Raw genomic sequence first — 23,078 nt, forward strand, 5'->3', positions numbered from 1 at the left:
GGTTCTTCCCTTTCATCACTTTAAGTATATCTTGTTCCTTCATCTGTTACATAGCCCTCTGCCTTTTCATCTTGTCTATCTTTCTGTGAATGTGGATTTTGTTCCACAGGCTGCAGGATTGTAGTTCTTCTTGCTTCTGCTGTCTGCCCTCTGGTGGATGAGGCTATCTAAGAGGCTTGAGCAAGTTTAGGCTTTCTATCTTTTGTGTTTGGAAAATTTTAGCAACAAAGGAGTATTCTGTTTCTGTTTCTTGAAGTTCTGGTAGACTACACTTAAAAAAACATTTTAGGGAGTACTAAGGGGAAATCTTTATTACTTTTTCAGTTTATTCTTTTGAAGGTTATTGGTCTGTATGGTTTTGTTCATTCATGTTTTGTCAAATTTTAATTATTTGTATGTTCCTTCAAAGTTGTTCATTTCAGTCACATCAGTAGTTCTCAGAGTGTGGTGTAGGGACTACTAGGGGTCCTTGCAAGAGGTTCATAAGGCCAAAAGTATTTTCATAATAATATATAATTATTTGCCTTTTTCCTTCTCATCCTTTCAAGAGTATACAGTGGAGTTTTCCAGAGGCTACATGATATGTACTATTGCAGCAAATTGAATGCAGAAGCAGATATGAAAAACCAGCTATCTTTTATTAAGATGTATACTGAGGAAATTGCAAAAATGTACCGCATTGCCATTCTTCTAAATTATTTTGTTTGAAAAATATAATATTTAAAAAGTGTTATTTATGTTAGCATGTAGTAGATTTATTACTTTGTTATCAATTTTAGGTGAATTAATATTTAAAAAATTTTTAGTTTTAATTACTAATATTATAAATATTGATAGATATAACCAACATAAACAAAAGCTATACTGGGTTCTCAAAAATGTTTGATACTGTAAAAAGTCCTGAAACCAAACTGAGAACCACTGATCTAGATTTAATAATTTAATTTTTTTGAAAATGCATGTACTTATCAGCTATGTTTCTTGAAATCTTCTTTGAATAGAATATTCTGCCTTCTGCCTTATGGGTATGTGTATATATATATATATATATATGTATATACACACACACACACACACATACATACATATATATATGCGTCTGTACGTACACATACATATTTGCTGCATCTATGATTTTTACATATTTATTGTGTGTCTCTTCATGTGTGCTTGCGAGCAGAACCCCAATGTAGATAGAAGAACTGGCCCACTTGGTATTTTGGATCTTCTTTGTGGCTGATTTTGTCCACAGGCCATGTTTACAGCAGTGACTTAGATATGTGAACTGACAGGCTTCTGATGGTCGGCCTGGATGAAAGGCATGGAGTTCCTGAGCCGTAGCAGGAAGAGTGGGAGGCTCTCCCAGGGAAGTTGCTGTCATAGGCCAGCCCCATGCTCTGATGGTTACATTGGATTTCTTGAAACCCATATTGTGTCCAAGGTAGGAACCCAGAAAACTCCCTAGACTGAGTCTGCTATGTACAGGATCCTGGCCACTATGAATCCCATGGTCAGTACTTTTCTGGGGCCTGCAATCTATGCATGCCAGCTGTCTGTCCTCAGTGTACCCTCTTCCCCAGTCCCATCAAGCTGGACTATTTGATCTTCTTATCCATGATGACTGTCTAGAAGCCTCTGGCTCTGAAGGCCAGTGCCTGTGGAGATGTACTGCAGGGCACAGATGAGATGCCTGGGCCTGGTACCTCCTGCTTGCTACCTGTGCACTGGGAGCTCCTTCTTGGAAGGGAATAATCCAGCACAGTATGAGGCATAGGGTTACAAGCCAAGACCTAGGACAGGGTTTTAGCTGGTAAAGCCTCAACTTATTCTTTCAGCAAATGGGCCAAGGACTGTTGAACAAGGGTTAGCTTGAAGGCATTCAGATCCAAGACTGGAATAGACCCTAATCCTTCTCCTCGCTGTACCTGTCAAAATCATTTCCTTTATCCAGAGGCAGGTTGAGCAATTGCTTGGATTTTTACGGTAGCCTCCTAAAAGCTGTCCCTGCTTCCATGCTTGTCCCCTACCACTTTAAAAAGTAAATCAATTCATGTCCTTCCTTTGCTTACCCTCCTATGTCTCCCCATCTCCCTCAGAGTAAAATTAAAGTTCTTTAATTGCCTACAAGGTCCTATACTGGCCCTACCCTACCGCTGCACCTTAGTTCTTTGACTTCATCACTTGATACTTGTTCTCTTCCCAGACTGTTCCAGCCACATTGGACACAACAGGCACACTTCTGCCTCAGGGCCTTTGCATTGCTATTCCCTCTGCCTAAAATATTTCTCCCTCAGATATATGTATGGCTAATTCCCTCACCTCCTTCATATCTTTTTTCCTTCTCAGTGAGGCTTTCCCTTACTACCCTGTTTAAAATTGCAAATTGCTCTTCTTCCATTCCTCTTTCCTGTTTTACTTTTCTCCACTGTATCTATCATTTCTCATTGCATTTATCACATAAAACAGCGTGTGATTTATTTATTTATTTTGCTTGTTTTCTGTTTGACTATAAATTTTGTAAGGACAGGGATTTGTGTCTGTTTTGTCTACTAATATATGCCTACCACACATGGACACACAATGTTATTTGTCATTGACTGTGGTCACTCTGGACCATATCCAGCATGTCTTACCCAGGTTGCCAGCAGCAGCAGCAGTGGCAATTTATATCTATCCAATGATCAGAGTAAGAGGAAGAAAGGGGGAATGGGAGGAAGGAGGTCTTTCCTTCTCCACTCCCCAGGGACCCTCATACTTCTTTATTTTTTGCTGAAAAAACACAAAACCTTTGAGGTTGAGATAATATCCTTAGAGAAAGAGAGAGAGAAAATTACGTTCCACAGTAAATAACAGTATGTTCTATACTTTTTAACATGTTATATAAAAAGAACAGAAAATGAGAAAAAAAAAAAACCCTTCTCTGCACACGTGGTTCTAGTCCCTTTTTCATTTCTAATGGTGTTTGTCTATTCTAAGGTTCAGTAAATGCTTTTCACACTTTTTTGCTTATGTACCCTTCTCCAGCCCCAAAAGAATTTTGAGAAACGATGTACTTCCTTACATATTTTAAAATTGACATCAGAAATGTTTCACTGTAAGTTTAAATGACAGCAAAGAATATTGCTTTTAAAAATGTTTCCATTGGAAGATATTCACAGGTGAAATTGTTTGAGATTTTCTTTTAATAACTCCTACCCACCTCCCTCTTAAAAAGAAAAAAAGTAATAGAGATAGATAAAACATGTTTGGCAAAACGTTGATAACTTGAAGTCAGCTTGAAGGGTACATGGGAATTCGTGCATTATTCTTTCCACTTGTGTTTGATGTTTTGGTTTCTTCCTTTCATGTTAGAGATTTTCTTCAAATGACTAGTGATATCTGTCCATTCATTTAAGCATAGAACATTAAAAGGTGATTGAAAGTTATGTGTGTATGGTGTGGGATGGTGGTGCTTGTTGACTGGGTTTTATTGGAAGAGAACAGGTAGTAAACTGACTTTTTATAAGGAAGGACCATATGACATTATCTGAAAAATTTCCCTCAAAAACCATCCAGTTTCTCCAGAGAAGAATCCTCTAATCTCCCATCCAGAAAGATATAAGCTTGGCAGCCTGAGTTCCCAGAGCAGGGTAGGAAAGGGGGTTGCAGGTCTCTGATCAGACCGTAAGCTCTCACTGACCCCTCCTGTTTTCCTTGCAGGGCTTCACTCCAGCTGTGCTCTTGCCAGGGGCTCCTTAGTGCAGACACCTCTAGTTTAGTTTCTCAGAGTATAAATCTCCTATTGCTTGGTGTCAGGGAGCGGGTTGGGGGTCTATCCGTTCTTTATACAAGCCTTCAGCTATTCCCCTTCTTTTTAGCCCATGTTTCACCCTCTATTGTCTTAGGCCTCTGGTCCTCAGCTTTGCAGGGCTTGGAGGAGCAAGCATCTCCCTTTGCTGAGACTGAGGGATCAGCTTCCTGGGCTCTGCTACTTTCTACTCCTGCATTCCCTTTCTGTCACCTATCAAGAGTTGGGGTGATGAGTATTTTCTTGTTTCATTGTAGATGGAGTTTCTTTTTCTGTTTCTCATTCTCCTGATTTTGCAATGATTTTCCAGAGAAGTGGGCAGAAAGGGCTTTTTTCCACCATCTTGAAGCCAGAAGTCTGATTATTTTATAATATTCTTTTAGTATATTTAAAAAGTAATATCTAAAAATTAATTTTTAAAAATGCAATAAATAAATCCTTATCCCTAAGAATACATTTAGTGCAAATCAAGTTCAACACATGGAATGATTCCAGTCTTGTAATTTTCCTGTGATAATTTTGAATAATTTTAAAATAATTCTGTTTTTAGAGTTCTTGAGTTATTTATTGAAGAGACCTTTTTCAACAATTAGTAGGTTCTCAGCAACTAACAATTAGTTTGTCTCCTTGGTATTCCAAAACTTAAAATTTACTTTAAAATCTGTTATTCTTGTTAGTTGTTTTGAAGTAAAATTGTATTTATGACTATTGAAATTGAGCTAGTTGATACATTGAAGCCTCTTGAATCTGCACATTCACTTCACATTAACCAGTATTTCAGTGAGGATGCTAGTTCTCTAAAATCAAATTCTAGGAGGAAACACATTTGCACTCTCAGCCACACCCAGTTGCTAACAGATATTTGTCGAGATGTCTCTGTTTCACTGATGTTTTGAGCTCTAGAATTACCTGAAATTCAGTTGCCGGGTTATCTCCTCGTTAGTGTATGACGCTGAAGGACAAGACTGAACCGTATCTGTCTTTATTTATGTCTGTCCCAGAGCCTTTCATTCATTGCAGCTGTTCTGTCTTTTCTGTTCCTTCTCTCCACCTCCACTCCTACCCCATCTTCCCACCCCCATAGAATTTCCTCTTGTGATTATTTCCAATCAAGTCCTTCAGAGGTAGGCCAACATCAGCACCTAGACTATTGGAAAATGAAATAGAAATTCTCCTTCTTAAAACTCGCAAAATAGAAATAGTAATTCTCTTGGAAACTGGGTCAGTAGAGCTGTACATTATTTGGCTCTGCAGATTCATTCTATCTTTGCTGATTTGTCCTTGCTTTTTTCCTCTTGCCTTGTCAAAAATAAAATGTTCAACCTTTTTAATGCCATCTAAAGGTTTTTATTGCCAACAGTGGTAGGAAAAGCTGGAGTGAGCTGGTCTTATGTCTGGCTTCATTTTCTTTTTTCTCAACCCTGTGGAGAAAGATAATGTAGAGGATTGGGGTGGGTTTTTAAATATGGCTAACAGAACATTTATCTACCAAAAGAGACATCCAGACTCAGTGTGTTAGTCTTACATCACAGGTCTGACATCTGAGATTCTGGGGAAAAGAAGAGTGGCAGGGAGGTGACGGTGGTGAGGAGACATGGGAGTAGCTAAGTGGAAGAGTCTATAGGGGTTCTAGGAGTATATTCTCCCTACCTCTCTTTCTGCCACCACACCTGACACCAAACCTGACCCAAGGTGAGGAGCGGGCCCTGGTGAGACAGATGTTCAAAGTGTTGCAGACTGCAGGGTGGGGAGGAGGAGAAGGAAACCTTAGGCAGTTTTGCTGGGTGGGAAGAGGGAATAAGAGTTTCTATTGTTACTAACATCATTATTGAGCCTAGTTCCCTACTGGCTATTTGTATGCAAGAAAAATACATAAGAGTGTGTGTGTGTGTGTGTGTGTGTATGTGTGTGTGTGTGTTGGGAGAAAAAGAAAGAGCAGGGGGTAGTACTTCTAGCTGCCCACACAACTATTGTCATTTCCCTGTTGGTGCACGTCTATATTTGCATTACCCTTGTTATTATAAATGAGTCCAAGAGATGTGTAGGATTCAAAAGACTTCAGAGTTTTAAGGGCATTAGTGGTAATTTAGAAACCCCAACACCACTGTCAATCACCAAGTCCCGCTGGTCTGTCTTTATTGTCTGTTACAGCTGCCTCCTCCTCTCCATTCCTACCGCCACTGCCATATGTGTTATTTCTTATTTGAATTACTGGTTTCGTTTACCAAACGTCTTCATTTCCCTTAGTTCCCATCTTCTTCCTCTAATTCCCACTGCATCCAGAGTGAGCATTCCTGATGACGAATGTGACCATGCTACTCCACTGCTTAAAATCCTTCTGTGGCACCATATTGCCTTAAGTGTAAAATCTAAACCCCTTAGCATGGGTGCACTAGTTCTATGATCTTAGTCCTGCTTCCTCCTTTGCACTTTGCAGCCACACATCCTCAGCTCTTTAGGGACCATTAACCTTTAGTTCCCAGAACCTTCCTGATGCTCCGTAACCTTTGCACAACAGTTTCCTCTGTTTGGAATGTACTTTCCCCGCTCTTCACCCAGTTAATTCTCAATCCCTGATTCTTCAGAGCTCAGGTTAGGTGTCACTTCTTGATAACTCTAATGCCAAGGCTGAGCTGAGGATGCCCTAAGTGTCCACTCAGAATATGTCCTTGTCACAGCCCCCACCACTCTGTATTTTTATTTTTATTAATATTATTAATCATTATTTTGGTTTTATTATCATTTTACTTACCTTTATTCTCTCCTAGTTCACGAGTTCCCTTATGGGCAGAAACTAGTCTTTCAGGTCTGTTTTCTCAGTAAAGATATCACCACATAGGAGGTACCCCCCAAATAATGAAGTGTTGAGCCCCTTTATCTTATAGTTGAGAAACCAAGACTCAGAGAGATAAGCCACCTTGCAAAGTGCTCACACAATATTTAGAGCCTATCTTTTAGTCTAGTGTTTGTTTCCCCTCTGTCAGGAATTACAGACTCAGGTGTCTGTAAGGGCCAGATAGGCAACAAATATGAGAAAAGTGGATTGTCTTTTTTGCAGTCATTCTGACATTTTTCTGAACATATGCCTGTTTCATACTGTATTTTCCCATGTATAATAAAGAAATATTTTTGTACAAGAAATACTTTTTTTTTCTCTTAAGCTACCGCATAAGAAAAGCGATAGTGTGAAGACGATGGTTATATTGTGACTTGATCAATTATAGAAGATCAAATGTGCTGCCGTGGGAATTTGTATACACATAACGTGGCACTTCATGTTATGGTTTCAATCTTTGGATTCATGCCCTAGCTTGGCACTCAAAATCCGCTGACCTTTCCAGTTTCATCTCTAGTCATTGAACCCCTACTCACATTTTTGTACACACATACATACCCCAAGCTCCAACTTTACTGAATTGTAGTTCCCCAACATGCCTTTTTTTCTTTTTACTGAAGTGTAGTTGATTCACAGTGCTGTGCCAATCTCTGCTGTGCACCACAGTGACTCAGTTTTACACACATAGACATGATTTTCTATATTCTTTTCCATGATGGTTTATCCCAGGAGATTGGATATAGTTGCCTGTGCTATACAGTAGGACCTTGGTGTTTATCCATTCTATATGTAATAGTTTGCATCTACCAACCCCAGACTCCCAGTCCATCGCTCTCCCTCCTCCCCTCTCCCTTGGCAACCACAAGGTTGATCTCTATGTCAGTGAGTCTGTTTCTGTTCTGTAGATAGGTTCATTTGTGCCATATTTTAGTTTCCACATATAAGTGATATCATATGGTATTTGTCTTTCTCTTTCTGATTTACTTCACTTAGTGTGATAATCTAGTTGCATCCATGTTGCTGCAAATGGCATTATTTCGTTCCTTTTTATGACTGAGTAGTATTCCGTTGTATATATGTACCACAGCTTCTTTATCCATTCATCTGTCGATGGACATTTAGGTTGTTTCCATGTTTTGGCTATTGTGAACAGTGCTGCTAATGAACATAGGGGTGTATGTACCTTTTTGAATTATAGTTTTTTCTGGGTATGTGCCCAGGAGGGGATTGCTGAATCATCTGGTAATTCTAATTTTAGTTTTCTGAAGAACCTCCATACTGTTCTCCAGCAGTACAACTTACATTCCCACCAACAGTGTAGGAGGGTTCCCTTTTCTCCACACCCTCTACAGCATTTGTTATTTGTAGACTTTTTAATGATGGCCATTCTGACCGGTGTGAGGTAGTACCTCATGGTAGTTTTGATTTGCATTTCTCTAATAATTAGTGATGTTGAGCATCTTTTCATGTGCCTACTGGCCATCTGTATGTCTTCTTTGGAGAAATGTCTATTAAGGACTTCTGCCCATTTTTCAGTTGGGTTGTTTGCTTTTTTGTTGTTGAGTTGTATGAGCTGTTTATATATTTGGGAGGTTAAGCCCTTGTCGGTCGCATCATTTGCAAATAATTTCTCCCATTCTGTAGGTGGTCTTTTCGTTCTTTTTATGGTTTCCTTTGCTGTGCAGAAGCTTGTAAGTTTGATTAGGTCCCATTTGTTTATTTTTGTTTTTGTTTCTATTGCCTTGGGAGACTGACCTAAGAAAATATTGGTACAATTAGAGAATGTTTTGCCTATGCTCTCTTCTAGGAGTTCTGTGGTGTCATGTCTTATGTTTAAGTCTTTAAGCCATTTTGAGTTTATTTTTGTGCATGGTGTGAAGGTGTGTTCTAACTTCATTTATTTACATGCAGCTGTCCAACTTTCCCTGCACCACTTGCTGAAGAGACTGTCTTTTTCCCATTTTATATTCTTGTCTCCTTTGTTGCAGATTAATTGACGATAGGTGTGTGGATTTATTTCTGGGCTCTCTATTCTGTTCCATTGATCCATATGTGACAACACGCCATTTTTAATTCCTCCCCTTCTCTCTCTGTCCTTCCTTCCTTCCACCTCTGCTTGAATCAGCCTCAATCCCTGGCCTTACTGTAACCCACTCTCATAGTTTGGTGCTGGATGCACCCCCAGCTCAGAACTCTAAGCTTAAAAGCCATTCCCTGGACTTCCCTGGTCGCGCAGTGGTTAAGAATACGCCTGCCAATGCAGGGGACACAGGTTTGATCCCTGGTCCAGGAAGATCCCACATGCTGAGGAGCAACTAAGCCCCTGCGCTGCAGCTACTGGGCCTGCACTCTAGAGCCCGGGAGCCACAACTACTGAGCCCGTGCACCACAACTGGTGAAGCCCACATGCTCTAGGGCCCGCGGGCCACAACTACCAAACCCGCTTGCTGCAACTACTGAAGCCCACGCACCTAGAGCCTATGCTCCGCAGCAAGAGAAGCCACCGCAACAAGAAGCCCGTGCACTGCAACATAGAGTAGCCCCTGCTCGCCGCAACTAGAGAGAGCCCGCACACAGCAACAAAGACCCAACGCAGCCAAAAAAAAAAACAAAAACAAACCCATTCCCAGGCATAGAGTTTCCATGATGTGTGTATACAGGTATATGCTTGTGTATGTGTGTCTGTATGTCTGTGTATGGCCAGAGTGCACAAGCACTTTTAGCAAGCACGTTATTCAGCTGCCCCATTTAGCAAAGCTGAGCCCAGGATTAAATTCTGTGGTTTCTGAATTTTCAGGAGGTGACATGCTGCCTTTGGTATCAAATTTGATTAAACTTGATAACTTTAATGCCATTTGGTTCTGTTGCGGAGGAAGAATTAAATTGCTTACTCTAGAGAATGAATTTTTTCCACTAAGGAATAGAACATTCATTAAAATTATCTTGGTGACCTGAAAGGGGGAAATGTACTTCTTTTTCCTCAGCAGAAGCAGGTCCAAGGCATTATTAGCACGTGATAAAAATTGAATAATTGAGCAACACTGACTACTTTGGGATTCAGGTTTCCAGCCCCTGCTGTGTGATTAGTTCAGTCCAACCTGCTGGCATGCTTAAGCAGGGAGCCTGCAAAGGATTAGGAAGGAAAAACCCTTTAACAAATCTCAGATACTGAAGACATTTGATTTAATTTTACATGTTACACATGGTAATCTGGTTTCCCTTGGCAACCTCCAGTTCTACCCTACATTATAATCAGAGGATGGCAGGTTGATTACAGACTTGATGGCATCATCTGGAAGTGACCATAGAGAACAGAGTTTTCCTCAAAAGAGGAGAGAAAAAGGTCACTATAAAAGGACAGAAGAGTCTGAGTTCCCTTAAAAAAAAGGACAGATAGTTCTCTATAGCTCAGATACCCATGAGGGTTTCATTGATGAGGGAGGTTCCAGAATTACTTATAGCAGAGCAGTTTGGGATGTGAGGGAAAGGGATCAAGCCTTTTAAGTCTTTAAAGGGATAATAATTTTATTACTTGTGAAATACAGATAAGGTTTTAATTCAAAAATGACAGTAATAGTTACCATTTATTAAGTACATGCCAGGAATCTTACTTGGTTCTTTACATACATAATTTCATTAAATCCTTATAATATCTCTGCAAGGGGAGTATTAATATCCCTTTACAGATGAGGAAACAAGTATTTATTGATCTGTTAAAGTATGGAGGCTGAAGGAAGGTGGGGTAACATTGAATACAAGGTTTCAACTTTAGTCGATTTATTTATTTTTTTATTATATATTTATTGTTTTCTATGATCTCAAAGTCCTATAAGTCTTAATAGCCCCTGTTACAAAACAGTATACTAAGTAATGTCCATTGATGACCTTTAGCCATCCAGAAAAATTTAAATTACAGTCATCTTAGTCTAACTCTCTTATTTTACGCATTAGGAAACTGAGTGCCAGAAATCTGGTAAAGCCTAAAGCCAGGTCTTCTGACAATTCATAATTTGTGTATTACACCATGCCCATGCACTTTCAGAGAGGGCTTGAGTAAATGGAAGGCAAGGAGGAAGGGGTCTTGCAGCGCTATAAATGGTATTAGTTTGAGCTAGCAAAGTAAACAAACTAACAGATCGGAAGGTACTGATGAGACACTTAGGCATTGGGAACAGTTCTAGTTCTTACCTAGCTAGTGATTAATTTATTCTGCTTGGCTCATGTCTGAACAAAGTAATGCACCTAATGTTTCCAAATGATCCTAAGTCTTTCGCAGTCTCTGGTGCCCCACCAGCCACTTGAGGTTTAAAAGGACAGGGTTCTACATATGAACAACAAAAGCTGTCTCTCTCTCTCTGTCTCTCTCTTTGTGTTTGTCTTTGTCTCCCTGTCTCTCTCTCTCTCTGTCTTGCTCTCTCTGTCCCTATCTTTCTCCAGGTCTTGAAGTGGATGTGACTGGCCGTTTTTGTGACATGTAGAAGCAGAGACTACTTATGGCATTTTATTGACTTACACATGTATGCTTCTGTCATGTTCACAAAATGCTGTATATACAAGGCAGGCCACGTATTACCTTTCTTTAAGGTGAAAGCTATGGGAGTCTAATGGCAAACTGAGAAATCTTAGTGTCACACACTTACCATGCAAAGCATTTTATATGAATTTCACTTAATCCTCATAACGACCATGATTGTGAATGTTATTGTTTTCATTTTAGCAACTTTTTCAGTTTTTTATTAATCCTTCCCAGAACATTCTCCCTAGCATTTTATTATGAGAATTTTCAAACCTATATTAAAGCTGAAAGAATTGTACAGTGAACACCCATATACCCACCTAGATTCTATACTTGTTGCTGTTTTTCTTTACTTGCTTTATTATATACCTATCAATTTATCCAGCCACCCATCTTAGTTTTTGTTGTATTTCAAAGTGAGTTATAGACATTAGCACATTTTACTCCTAAACACTTACATGTGGATATCATTAATTAGAGTTAAAAATGTTAGCTCTATTAAAAAAGAAACAAAATACTGAGTCCTTCTTTGGGGACACAGTATGTACTCCTCAATCACTTTGAGCTTTTCCCTATGAAACAGTAAGATATTTTAAGGAAAAAATGTAAGCTACCCATATTAAAAAACACTTGTAACTCATTAATGAGAAATAGAAATCTGTGGGGAGGAGGGGGATACCCCTGTTGAATTCGTAGGCCACAGCAAGCCAGCACTACAAAGTGGCATCTTACCTCACTTCTGATTTTAAATGAGATTGAGGTCATTGCCGCATTTCTGAACACTAACTCCTCTCCTAAAAAGGAGAGTTTGATTAGCAAATTACTTAAGCAGTTTACTAATGATATTGGAACCAAATTTCAATGAACATTTTTTCCCTTTTCTTTCTGGGTGTGACTAAATTGCCTACAGCATGCTGCATGGTTGCTGGTAAAACAGGAAATGGGGTAAGTAATTTAGGCTGGGAATTTTTACTACCCTTTAAATATAAGCTACCTGATTCTTAAAGTACTTTTACTACTACTAGCTCTTTTTTTAGAGGGAGTTCACTAGCTGCTAGAGAAATTGGCACAAAGAGGAAATTTTTATTGTATATATTTAAGGTGTTAACCTTGTTTAATTGGTTTATTTGCACAGCATATTAGTAGTCTATTAAAGCAGACTCATTTTTTTTTTTGGTAGATTTATCGTGAATGTAAATGCATGTAGTTTGGCAACTTATTTTAAAGGAACACATTTTATACTGGTCTTAGAAACTAAATTATAAAACTAATTATGCTATAAAAGATACATAGTAAAGTCCTAGTTAAGGCAGAACAACAGTGAGTTTATACATAGATAAGACATAGAAAACATAGGTCCACAATCCTTTATCTGAAACCCTTGGTGCCAAATGTGTTTTGAAATTTAGAATTTTTTAGACTTTGGAAATGTAATGCAGTATAAATACCATATATAATATACCCATCTCCTCCAGGGTCTGGCGTAGTACTATATAATCAAACATTAATATTTCTGCAGTGAAATATATGAATAGTCACACTAAATTTGATAAACAAAGTCTAAATAAATAGTCTCACATGTTCAAGTCAGAGTTTGGTTGCCAACTGAGTTAAGGAAAAAATCTTTAATTTCCCAGAGCTTTCTGGATTTTGAAATTAAAAATTTTATACCAGTATGAAAAGGACCATGTGACTACTGGAGTTTCCTGTGTACTCTGGAAAGAAAACCACAGAGAGAAGTATAAATTTCTGTATCAGAATCTCATACTTGGTGTTTTATAGAAAATTAGTTGATTTGGCTTTTGTGTGTGTGTTGTATTTCACATCTGCATTTTTAAAAGGGTAATAACCACATATTTATTAAAGGTTTGGGGGTTCTGTTAGGTATGTTAAATTAGTCTCCAATGCTTGTGATTCTGGCATAATAAAATTTGATCCTATGTTTGAGAAATTTGTTAGCATAGTCAAGTCAGAGCATGCTATTTTTTAAATGTTTCCAGTTTCCATCTACCTTGCTTGCTGTTGTTATTTCTTATTGAAGGATTTTAAACTAAGCTTAGTTCTTCCAAAGATCCTGATCAATATAGGGATACTAGAACAGAAAAAAATATAGAATAGTAGTCTTTTCTCTCAGTGTCCCTAGTTCATTCTAATATCAAAAGGTTGTGGAGGAATTGCCATTAAAGAATTGATTCAAGGAATTTAGGAAAAAATGTATTGGATATTTTGGTTCATGTTTGCTTTAGAATGGTTATCCTGTTGTATCTATAGCAAAAGTGATCGTAATTGATATCCTCATCATTAGTTATCTAACAGAGGAAAGAGGGAAATGCAGTTACTAAGTGTTAAATTGGTACTGAATTTACCTTAATGACTACTGATTCCTCTAAAGGACCATCAGCCATAAGCTAAGGACCTTTGTGAAAACATTCACCCTAAATTATATTAGAAAAGCTATTAGCCACATTCAACTTGCAGGATTGAAAATTTGGAGTTTTAAGTATTTTATTTTTGCCTTAAATGTGAGGTTAAGGTTTCCAAAATGTCTCTTAACCCTTTCTTATAGCTCTTTAATCTGGAAGGAAAAAATACCTGTAGTTGAAGTTTTTAAACTGGACTAAGGTGCTTCAAATGTTTTTCAAAGACATGAGGGACTTAAAGTATCAGTTTTCTTAAATATATAATGAGTAATGTTTTAATCCATTTTTAGGATTGGCTTTGGCTACAATCCTTTGTACTCTCTAGAGTCTAAACAATTTTTAAGGGGTTTTCCATTCTTGTGTTTTGTTTCACCTTTTTATTCTTTAAAATGTGTGCTCATACCTTAATTATTTACCTTTCAACTGTGATGCTATTTTATGCAAATATCATTAGTTAAACTGTTGGTACAATATCAAGGTAGTCCTTGAAAATTTCTAAAATGTTTCTGATAGAGAATGAGGAATGGTTTATGAAGCTAAAACGCTTAGTGTTTGAATAAGTTCTTAAGTGTAAAGAAGTAACTTAATTTTTTTATCAGATGTAGGGCTTATCAGAGTATTTCATTGTTAAACCACAATCCCAAAGCATATGAAAGCATTCTGTTTAACCAATTATTCTCAGCTGGATAAGAATGGGTAGATCAACTATTTCTTAATTTGCATTTTTAGAGGAACAGTGGTCTTTATATGTGTGTGTGTGTGTGTATATATTTAGATCAATTAAGTTTAGCCATTAGCTAAGTTATGTTTTGTTTTCTACCTGTAGTTCATAGCGTCTTTTGGTCTTGAGGAATTAAATTACAATGGATATTGACTATATTGTCCTTTCTAATAGTGAAAATAGGACATTGAAAGAAATGATTCACAAGTTGGCCTAAACACCTCTTTTGTTAAAAGCAGTCCTGTAAATAGCTATAGGACTGATTTGAAGTTTTAATTATTTGAATGATACAGCCTGTTTAATAGTGATATTGCAGAGTAGGACTGTTTAAATATTACCATACCATGTTTTTCTTTCCTTTTACTTCAGTTCCTTTCTATCTCATTTTAGGTTACAAACTAAAAGCTAGAACTCATAATTGGGACTTCCCCAAACCTATTTATTGGCTCATGAGTAGATTTGGGGGGAATGTAAAATATTTATTGAGATATTTATATGTTGTTAAATTGATGAGCATTCTAGAACACTGATACTTTAGGATTTAATACTTCTTCTTTACCAGTAAAGAGAAGTACAGCTTTTACATTGATTTCCCAAAAGTAAGCCCCCATTATCAGGAAGAGAGTAGATACAAACATTTTTGGTCTGAGATTATTGTAATACACAGTTTGTAGTTTCTAAGCAATAAATAATCCTCTCTATTCCACCTTTCCATCTTCTGATGTATAAATCCTGGAATCTGGCAATTCTATCTCAGAAAAACCTCATTTGTATGCTTTTGTCTTTGAAGCTTCAAAAACTGTCTTATATGCCATTAAAAAAAGCAGTTTCTTGATTCTACTAGAATATAGGTCCATGAACTGAGGAATTTTTGTCTGCTTTGGTCTCTGCTTTCTATCTAATGTGTAGAATAGTGCCTGGGACATAGTAGGCACTCAATAATACATACTTTTTAATAATCACATAAATTCTTGCTTTCATAAAAATGAAGCTTTTCATGTCCGTGAATTAATTTTTATGTTATTCAGAAAGCAGAGTCTGTCGCTGGGAAGAAATGATATAGTTCAGCTAAAAGAAGCCTACAAATGGATAACTCACCCCCTGTTTTCAGAGGAACTGGGTGTTCCCATTGATGGAAAGGTATTGGGTCATCAGCATTGTTAATTTTATTCTGTGGTTTTACTAGTTTTACTTCATTATATGGCAGAGTTTTGGTTATCCAAAAGAATCTTCTCTTTCAATAATCCAATGAAGGATTTTTAAGCTTTTAAAATGTTAATTTCTAACAGTCTTAAATTGAGGTTAAAGTTTTTCTTTCTTTCTTTTTTTTTTTTTTTAAAGATTTCTTTGTGATCCAAGACACTTATAACAGGTGCAGTGTATCCTAATTGACCTTAAAAGGTTAGAAGTGAACCTTTGCCTTTAGTATATTTATAGTTTAATTAGAGAGACAGATTTACTGATACAAAGCTAAACATAAATAACTATGAACAAGTGTGGAGTCAACTCTAGACTATTTAATTTTGGTTATCTCTGGCTAATTTTGTTTTCAAATATGCAGACAGACCCTATTCAACTACAATGAGCATGGGCTCAACCTATCCCACCTTGTTGGTATCTGAGGTCCCTCTGTTTAATTTTAAGCAGACTGCCTTTGAAATGAGAACACTTACCATCTCCCCTATTCCAAGGCAGACCTTTCCTCAGCCTTTGAAATGGATTGAATTTTAGGGAAGAGTTCAATAGGTTTCCAGACATGGAAACAGGACATATTCCCAGCTCCTCTTAAATTAGACTTTAATAGTATGGCCTCATTGCTTCATCATTTTGCGTGAAGGAAATTCCCTGAATATCAGACACACCCCTATTCAAGTAAAGTCACAAAACCATCTTTCAAAGCTAAGTAATTAAAAAATTTTCCTCGTTCTGAATTATATAGCTCTGTTTCCCTCTGTTAGTAAGAATAAGCTCTGTCCTTTAAACTGAATACTAAGAGAATAGAGAATAAAACCACTTCACAGATAGTATGAAGAGGAAATGAGGTGATGAAAGTACTTTGGAAATTAGAGAAGTCATTGATGCAAAATATTTTAACCTCAAATTTCAGTTTGAAGCACAGATAATTTTACATATTGAATCAGTGAGAACAGAAAATAGAAAACAAAAGATGCGGTAATGTTCTAATGGATTCAGGATGAATGAAGTTTTCTTGAGTAAAAGGAATGTGTTGTAATTTTAATTTTATTTTGTAGATTAGACTAGAGCAAAAATTTAGCTATTCACTATCGTGATTATAGAGTCGCTAATAGGCCTGCTGACGATCCAATGCAATCAGTAAATATAGAACTCAATAAAAAAGGAAAAATTGTTATATGGTATGATATTTATGTATTTTTCTCAGTGTGGAATTTTGTATAATCTTATACAAAATTTATACATGTAGAAAAAATATACTTGTACAAAAATGTATACATGTACAAAAAATCATACAGATTTATTTTAAAATTTGTTTTAAACTTGTTTTTTGTAGGATCACTGATGATTGAGTTTTAGAAGTTAAAAAAAAAAAAGACGATTTCCTTTACAGCTGCCCTGTGAACAAGCTGATTTGAAAACAGTAGTATTTCCAGTTTTCCTTGTCACTCTTTTTCTGAGCCAATCTTTGAGAGTTAATTTCTGTTTCCATTCATAAGTTGTCAGATGTTAGTTTCCTTTTGCTCATCTTTAAACTGTCTTTATAATTTTTAGAGCTTGTTTGAAGTGAGTGTGGTCTTTGCTCACCCAGAAACAGTTGAGGATTGCCACTTCCTGTAAGTTACAATGTAAACAACAATGCCAATTGTGCAACATTGTTAATATTTTTTTATTTTCATGAAAATAGTATTGTTCTTCTTTCTAATGAGCCTGTCAGAACTTGTCATGTCTTAGTAGGTTGTGAGCTGTCTGATATAAGGGTCTAGGCAAACCAATGCAGCTCATATAGGGATTCATTTTGTCTGCTTCTGATATCCTGAATTTAGCAGCCATGTTGTGTAAAATATATTTGAATTTTATCCTCCCCAAAATAAACTCATTAATCTTTTATATTACCTTGAATTTTACTTAGACGTGTGATATGCCCAGATTGTTTCAAGCCAGCCAAAAACAAAAAGGTAAGGATTCCTGCTTCTTACTCTTTAGTGAGTTTTGTCTGAGCTGAATATTCAAATTAACAACAAAAAGGATATGCATTAGAAATGTTGGCAATCTATTATACTAAGAATCAGTCTTTAAATATTTCCATTTGCTACATTTATTTTCATTTTTTCAATTCTCAACACTTTTGCCTTTGGCTGGGAAGTCGTAACACACAAATGTTCTCATGCTTGTGTCAGTGTCTGGATTGTTTCCCCAAGATTATGTCATCTGGGAAAATACCTGTTCAGTATCATCACCATTCCAAACTTTTGTCTAATATTTATTTTCTAGAAATCGGTATTTTGAAAATATAATCCAAAGTAAATTATTTTATTTAGAACAGTCCTGAGTTAATAGAGCCTATTTCAGGCTACATTTGCCAAAAGGTATTTTATTTAAACTCTCCTTTACTGTCTGATGTGAGCTGGTCTTCATGTTAATGAGAAAAATTAGTTAGCATGTACTTTTAGTTTCTATAATGCCAGGATAGAATGGCATGGCACGATATTGGCAAGCTTTCACACCCCAGTTACTTAGCTGGTTTTGTGTAGACTCAGGCATTCCTAGTTTTACCGACATCCATTTTGCTGTTGTGGTTGTTAAAAAGAATATAAGTTTATTGCCAAAGATACATCTTTTGGTCTTTCCTCTTGCCTGGGGTGGGAGGGGAGGGTTGGGGAGTTTGTAACATTTGCCAAATGCCCTGTGTAGAAATAATCAGAAATGCAGGAAGCCTAAAACACTGCTTGCCTCCTTTTCTCACATCATGGTATACCTAGAACATTACCATGTTTGGCCAGCACCCTGAGGTTAACAGATGAAGTTGCTCTAAGTTGTAAGCAATAGGCCTGGGGGTTCTCATTGTTCCAGGACCTGCCCCATAGCCCTTGTGAACTAGAGGGATCTGGGCACAACTGTAGCCCAGTGGTATGCTTTGCCATACCAATTGGGAAGCTCTGCCCAAATGAGCTGGAAGCCATATTTATATTAAAGATCTAGTTTTATTTTTTGTTATCTTTGAGGAAGTATATAAGTACCAGCATCAAATAATAGAGTAAGGAAGTTTTTGTCAAACGATCATGGACACCACGCCATTTGGCCAGTAGGTGTTGTATAGTCTTAAGTGTAGTTTTCCTGCCTTATGGCTGGGAATAATTTGAATGACGTTTTGAGATTCTTTCAGGCCTAAGATTTCATATCTTAACAAACAGGCACTTAATTTTTAATTCTAACCCCACGACACCTTAGGGTTCCCCAGAATATGGTTTAGAAAATCATTTCTTTGATGATAAACTGTTTAGATACCTACATTATTCTTCTTTTCAGTCAAGTGTAATTTCTCATAACAGAAGAAATAATTGTGATTTATCATAGTGACCACAAATATATGCACTAATTAGTTCTAGTATATCTACCATGAGGTTTGGTTTTTCTTATTTTAAAAAACCCAGAGTGGGACATTTGTAGATGCCCTTTTATTCAGTATAGTGGATTCATTTACTTTCTCAGAGGTTGGTGAGTGATATTGAATTGCTAGATGCCAAGTCAGGCTGGTTGGCTCTGTTTTACCCCTTACCCTGGCAGCCAACTCCTAAATTATATACCGTGGCCCCTGAAGGGATGTAGGGAAGAAAAGATAGATGGATCAGTCTAAATTTCTTTTGAGGTCTAGGAAAAAATATTCAAAGCACATTTCCTGCAATGCCATCATTTTTGTATTCGAAGAATACCACATTTTGAGGGGAATGGGAGAGTGCAGTGAAGAAGACATATTCTGCTAGATCCACCTGGTATTATAGACATAGACTAGATTGAAGAGAAGGGTTGTAGGGTCTACCAATCACAGAACTGACAGTATGAACACTTGTGCTTCATTTATTTTCTTGAAGTTATTAAGTATTTCTCCCTTTTAAGTATGGTTTAAAATGATATAATTTCTCCAACCATGTTCTTTGTTTCAACTCTGATGTTTTCTTATATAGGTGATAAAATGTCTTTTCTTTTCATTTTACCCTATATAGTCAGTATTCACTAGAATGGCAGTTATGAAAGCTTTGAATAAGATTAAAGAAGAGGATTTCTGCAAGTAAGTAGAATTATAGAAACAAGAAATAATCATGGAATTTTAGAATAAAGGGAATGTTAGAAATAATCGGATTATCTCTAAAACAAGACTGGATATACTTTAGGGAACAGGATTGTGTCTTAATCTTTATTATATCCCCAATCCCTGGCTCAGTATCTGGCATGTAGTGGTATTCAGTAAATGTCAAATTAATATTTGAATTTATGAATCATGTCCAACTTCTTTATCTTTTATAGGAGGATATTGAGGTCCAAAGAGGGAGTTGACTTGCCTAAGATTTCAACTGGGCAATAGAGAGTGTACATAGATCCAGGTTTCCTGATTCTCCAGCCTACTACTGGCCCCATTACATCCCTCATCCTGGTTTTCCTGTTATTGTACATCTCCAGAAGAGGGAGAAAAGGGCTTCCTGAGTTTCCTTTCTTTTTTTTTTTTTTTTTTTCTGAGTTTCCTTTCTTGTTAAAATATACTGAACTACAGTAAATCTTAAATTTAATTCTCAGTGTGTTCATTTTATTTAATAAAATATTATCATAGTTATCCTTCCAGAAGAAGTTATGAGGAAGGTTTCATATATTTTACTGACTAAACATGAGTCTCAGAATGGAAATATTTTTATTAAAAAAAATTTTTTTTTTTTTTTGGCCACGCTGCGTGGCTTGTGGGATCTTAGTTCCCCGAACAGGGATTGAACCTCTGCCCCTTGCAGTTGAAGCACAGAGTCCTAACCACTGGACTGCCAGGGAACTCCCTATTAAACTTTAGGAAGTAAAGACAGTTACTCTACAGGCAATAGTTCCTGAGTTTCTAAGTGATTTCTTTGTTAAGACATCTTGGGAAACGGAATGAAAACTTCAAGACAAGTATTTTGGATTAAGTCCACATCTAGTCATTTACAGGTAGATTCCATTCCATGGCTTTGGAATTTCTCAGATGGTGGACAGAGAATAAAGCCATACATTGCTCTTTCTGGTCTGTCCTCAGCTGGATTGAAGTTTCTTAGCTAAAGGACAGAGTCTGCCATATTCCACTTTTTCTGGCTCTGTGGTCTGATTCCCAAGGTCATAGTTGAAATGAAGAGGAAAAAGAGAGAAAAATGGTGGAGTACCCTCCCCACAGGTGGGACATGCTTATGTGGCCAGTCTCTGACTGCACACCGGCTTTACCCAAATGACTGAGGACCTTGTCAGCCAGCAGCAAGTGTTCATGGATAGCAAAATGAACCCGGAGAGGTTTCCACTACATATAGATGGATTTTTTTCCCAAATCTCCAGGTTGATTTTGGAAACTGTCATTTGGGAACATGAGGCCTTCTGAGCATGAATGTTATTAGCGAGCCCTTATTTACTTAGTGCCACTCTCATGTGTTAAAAGTGGTACTCCAGAGGCCTAAGAGACCCTTATGGTTCCAAAACTTAAAATTAGGGAGAGGCTTAGTCCTTGAGAGACTCAGGCTCTGTGTAACTCAGACAGTGCTGATTCATCTTAGTTATGTGGTTCAATATCATGTCTGGAAAATAGTAGCTGTAAAATTTATTTTGTTTTGCAGGCAGTTTCCTTGTCCTCCAAACTCACCAAAGGCTGTATGCAGTGTTGTTGAAATTGAATGTGCTCATGGTGCTGTTTTTGTGGCTGGTAAAATATTTAGTCCAGGACATACTTACATTGTCAATTTTCTCTCCTTTCTGAAAAACTGAACTAACTCCTCCTCTGTTTCCTTCTTACTATTGTTATTAATTTCTGATTAGTTAACTCTTTTGAGAACTAGAGCTGATAACCAAGTTTATTGTAGGTTCTGTAGGCATTCTTAAGGGTCACTCAGGAGATTTGTTATTTAAAATGCCATGTTGAAGGGAAATGATACTTCCCAGGTTTTAATAGTTTTCATCAGAGATGGCCAGGTAAAAATATGGGTACATGTACAGACCTGAAACTGGTCAGGAGAACGGAGAGGATGTTTTATAACATGAAATCAATCCTGAAAAAAGTTATTTTATTATCTGCAAAATGACTAAACATTTGGCTTCTGCCTGGAAAAAGAAATTGTTGCATTGACTTTCCCAAGAGGTAAAATGGGTAGACAGTTTTTGTTTTGAAAGCTACAGCTGTTTCATAGTAATAGCTGAAACGAAATTGCTCTTTAGTCTTGACTATAATACCCTGCCCTGGGGTAATAAAAGCTACCTGCCTTGGCATAGCTTTTTTCATAAAACAGTGAGTCATATTCTGTTAGGGTTTTTTTTTTGTTTTTTTTTTTTTTGCTTACAAAAACTTCAAAATTTCCTGTATTTGAATTCTTTGGAATACATTATCACCAATGAGTATTACACTGAGAGTATTATTAACCAGGCATAAAAACAGTAGTTGCTCTTTTTTTAAGTGATTCACAGTGTGTTCCATAATATTGTAACTTGTTCAGTCAGCCAAAAAGATTAATAAGTATTCTGAGCATTCCTTTAGAACTCATTTGATGATTCATATCGTGTCTTTAGCCATCTCTTCTATTGCTACCTTAAATTTTTTCATTTAATTATGTGTATGTGTTGACTCTCCAAATTAGATTGTAAGTTAGTTGAAGGCTAAGCCTTGTTTTATATCATAGCACCTAGGATACTGGCACTCAATAAATAGCTGTTGCTTTCCTTTTTATCCTATTGTGTTAAGCACACCATTCCATCCAGGTAACCTTTATATTTCTTTGGCAGGGAGATATAATAAATACTCCAGGAATCTACCACAAACTCCTTGGATAATTGATGGAGAAAGGAAGCTGGACTCTTCAGTGGAAGAATTAATTTCAGACCATCTTTTGACAGTGTTCAAAGCAGAGAGTAAGTGTTATAATATTCATATTTTAGATACATTGTCATTCATGGATAGACTTCTTGGAGGTGGCAGGAAAGATTTCTATATTTTGTAAACCACCACCAAGTCTGGGCCCCTTGGCTGGCAGCTTCCTGTGAACTGGGACCGCCGTGTCCTGAGCTCCTCTGCCCTGGGCTGGATTTGAGCCAAGGTGCCCTAGGATTTCTCTCCTCTCTCAAGATTACGCTTTTTCCTGGGCAAATTCAAAACAATTGAAACTACTTTAAATGAATGCACTTAAGCTCTGACCTTGGGACACCTTGAGCCTCTGCCTCTTTTTGGGAATATGAGGTAATTAAAATACAGCTTCCACATCCAGTGCCTGTTCAAGAATAATCACTGGCAAATGCCCAGCTTCCATCTTAACGGCTAAAGTGTCCTAGAATAAAGTTCAGGCCTAGAGAAAATAGATCAATAGCTACCATTTTACAAAGACTTAATAGTAGTTGTGTTGTTTTAATTTCCTAAGTATTAATGAGCCCAGGTTTGTGGGGTGAGTCAGATCCTGTCAGGCATATGCTTTCTTTGCTCAATAGGGCTATCAGGTCAAAGGAGTAAAACACCTTGTGATTTCACCTAAGATTAGACTAGAGGAGAGGGACTAAGATTTCAATCACAAGAAACCATGTTGTACATCAGGAAAAACTGTAGACAATGAGTACATATATCA

At 37.1% G+C, this 23,078-nt stretch overlaps 1 protein-coding gene across 5 annotated transcripts in view; it reads left to right on the plus strand.

The window, feature by feature from the left end:
• PUS10 (pseudouridine synthase 10) overlaps positions 1-23,078 on the plus strand; it is a 66,480-nt gene that overhangs the window by 27,439 nt on the left and 15,963 nt on the right. For all 5 annotated transcript variants that reach the window (XM_082426629.1, XM_082426631.1, XM_082426630.1 and 2 more), the window contains 7 exons: positions 12,050-12,084; positions 15,309-15,420; positions 17,029-17,090; positions 17,387-17,432; positions 19,479-19,543; positions 21,093-21,178; positions 22,249-22,374. In XM_082426629.1, coding sequence (XP_082282755.1) covers positions 12,050-12,084; positions 15,309-15,420; positions 17,029-17,090; positions 17,387-17,432; positions 19,479-19,543; positions 21,093-21,178; positions 22,249-22,374 — 532 coding nt within the window. The remainder of the gene's footprint in view (positions 1-12,049; positions 12,085-15,308; positions 15,421-17,028; positions 17,091-17,386; positions 17,433-19,478; positions 19,544-21,092; positions 21,179-22,248; positions 22,375-23,078) is intronic.

This window comes from Balaenoptera physalus, assembly GCF_965194825.1.
Source record: "Balaenoptera physalus genome assembly, chromosome: 15".
In the NCBI taxonomy this organism is placed as follows: Eukaryota; Metazoa; Chordata; class Mammalia; order Artiodactyla; family Balaenopteridae; genus Balaenoptera; species Balaenoptera physalus.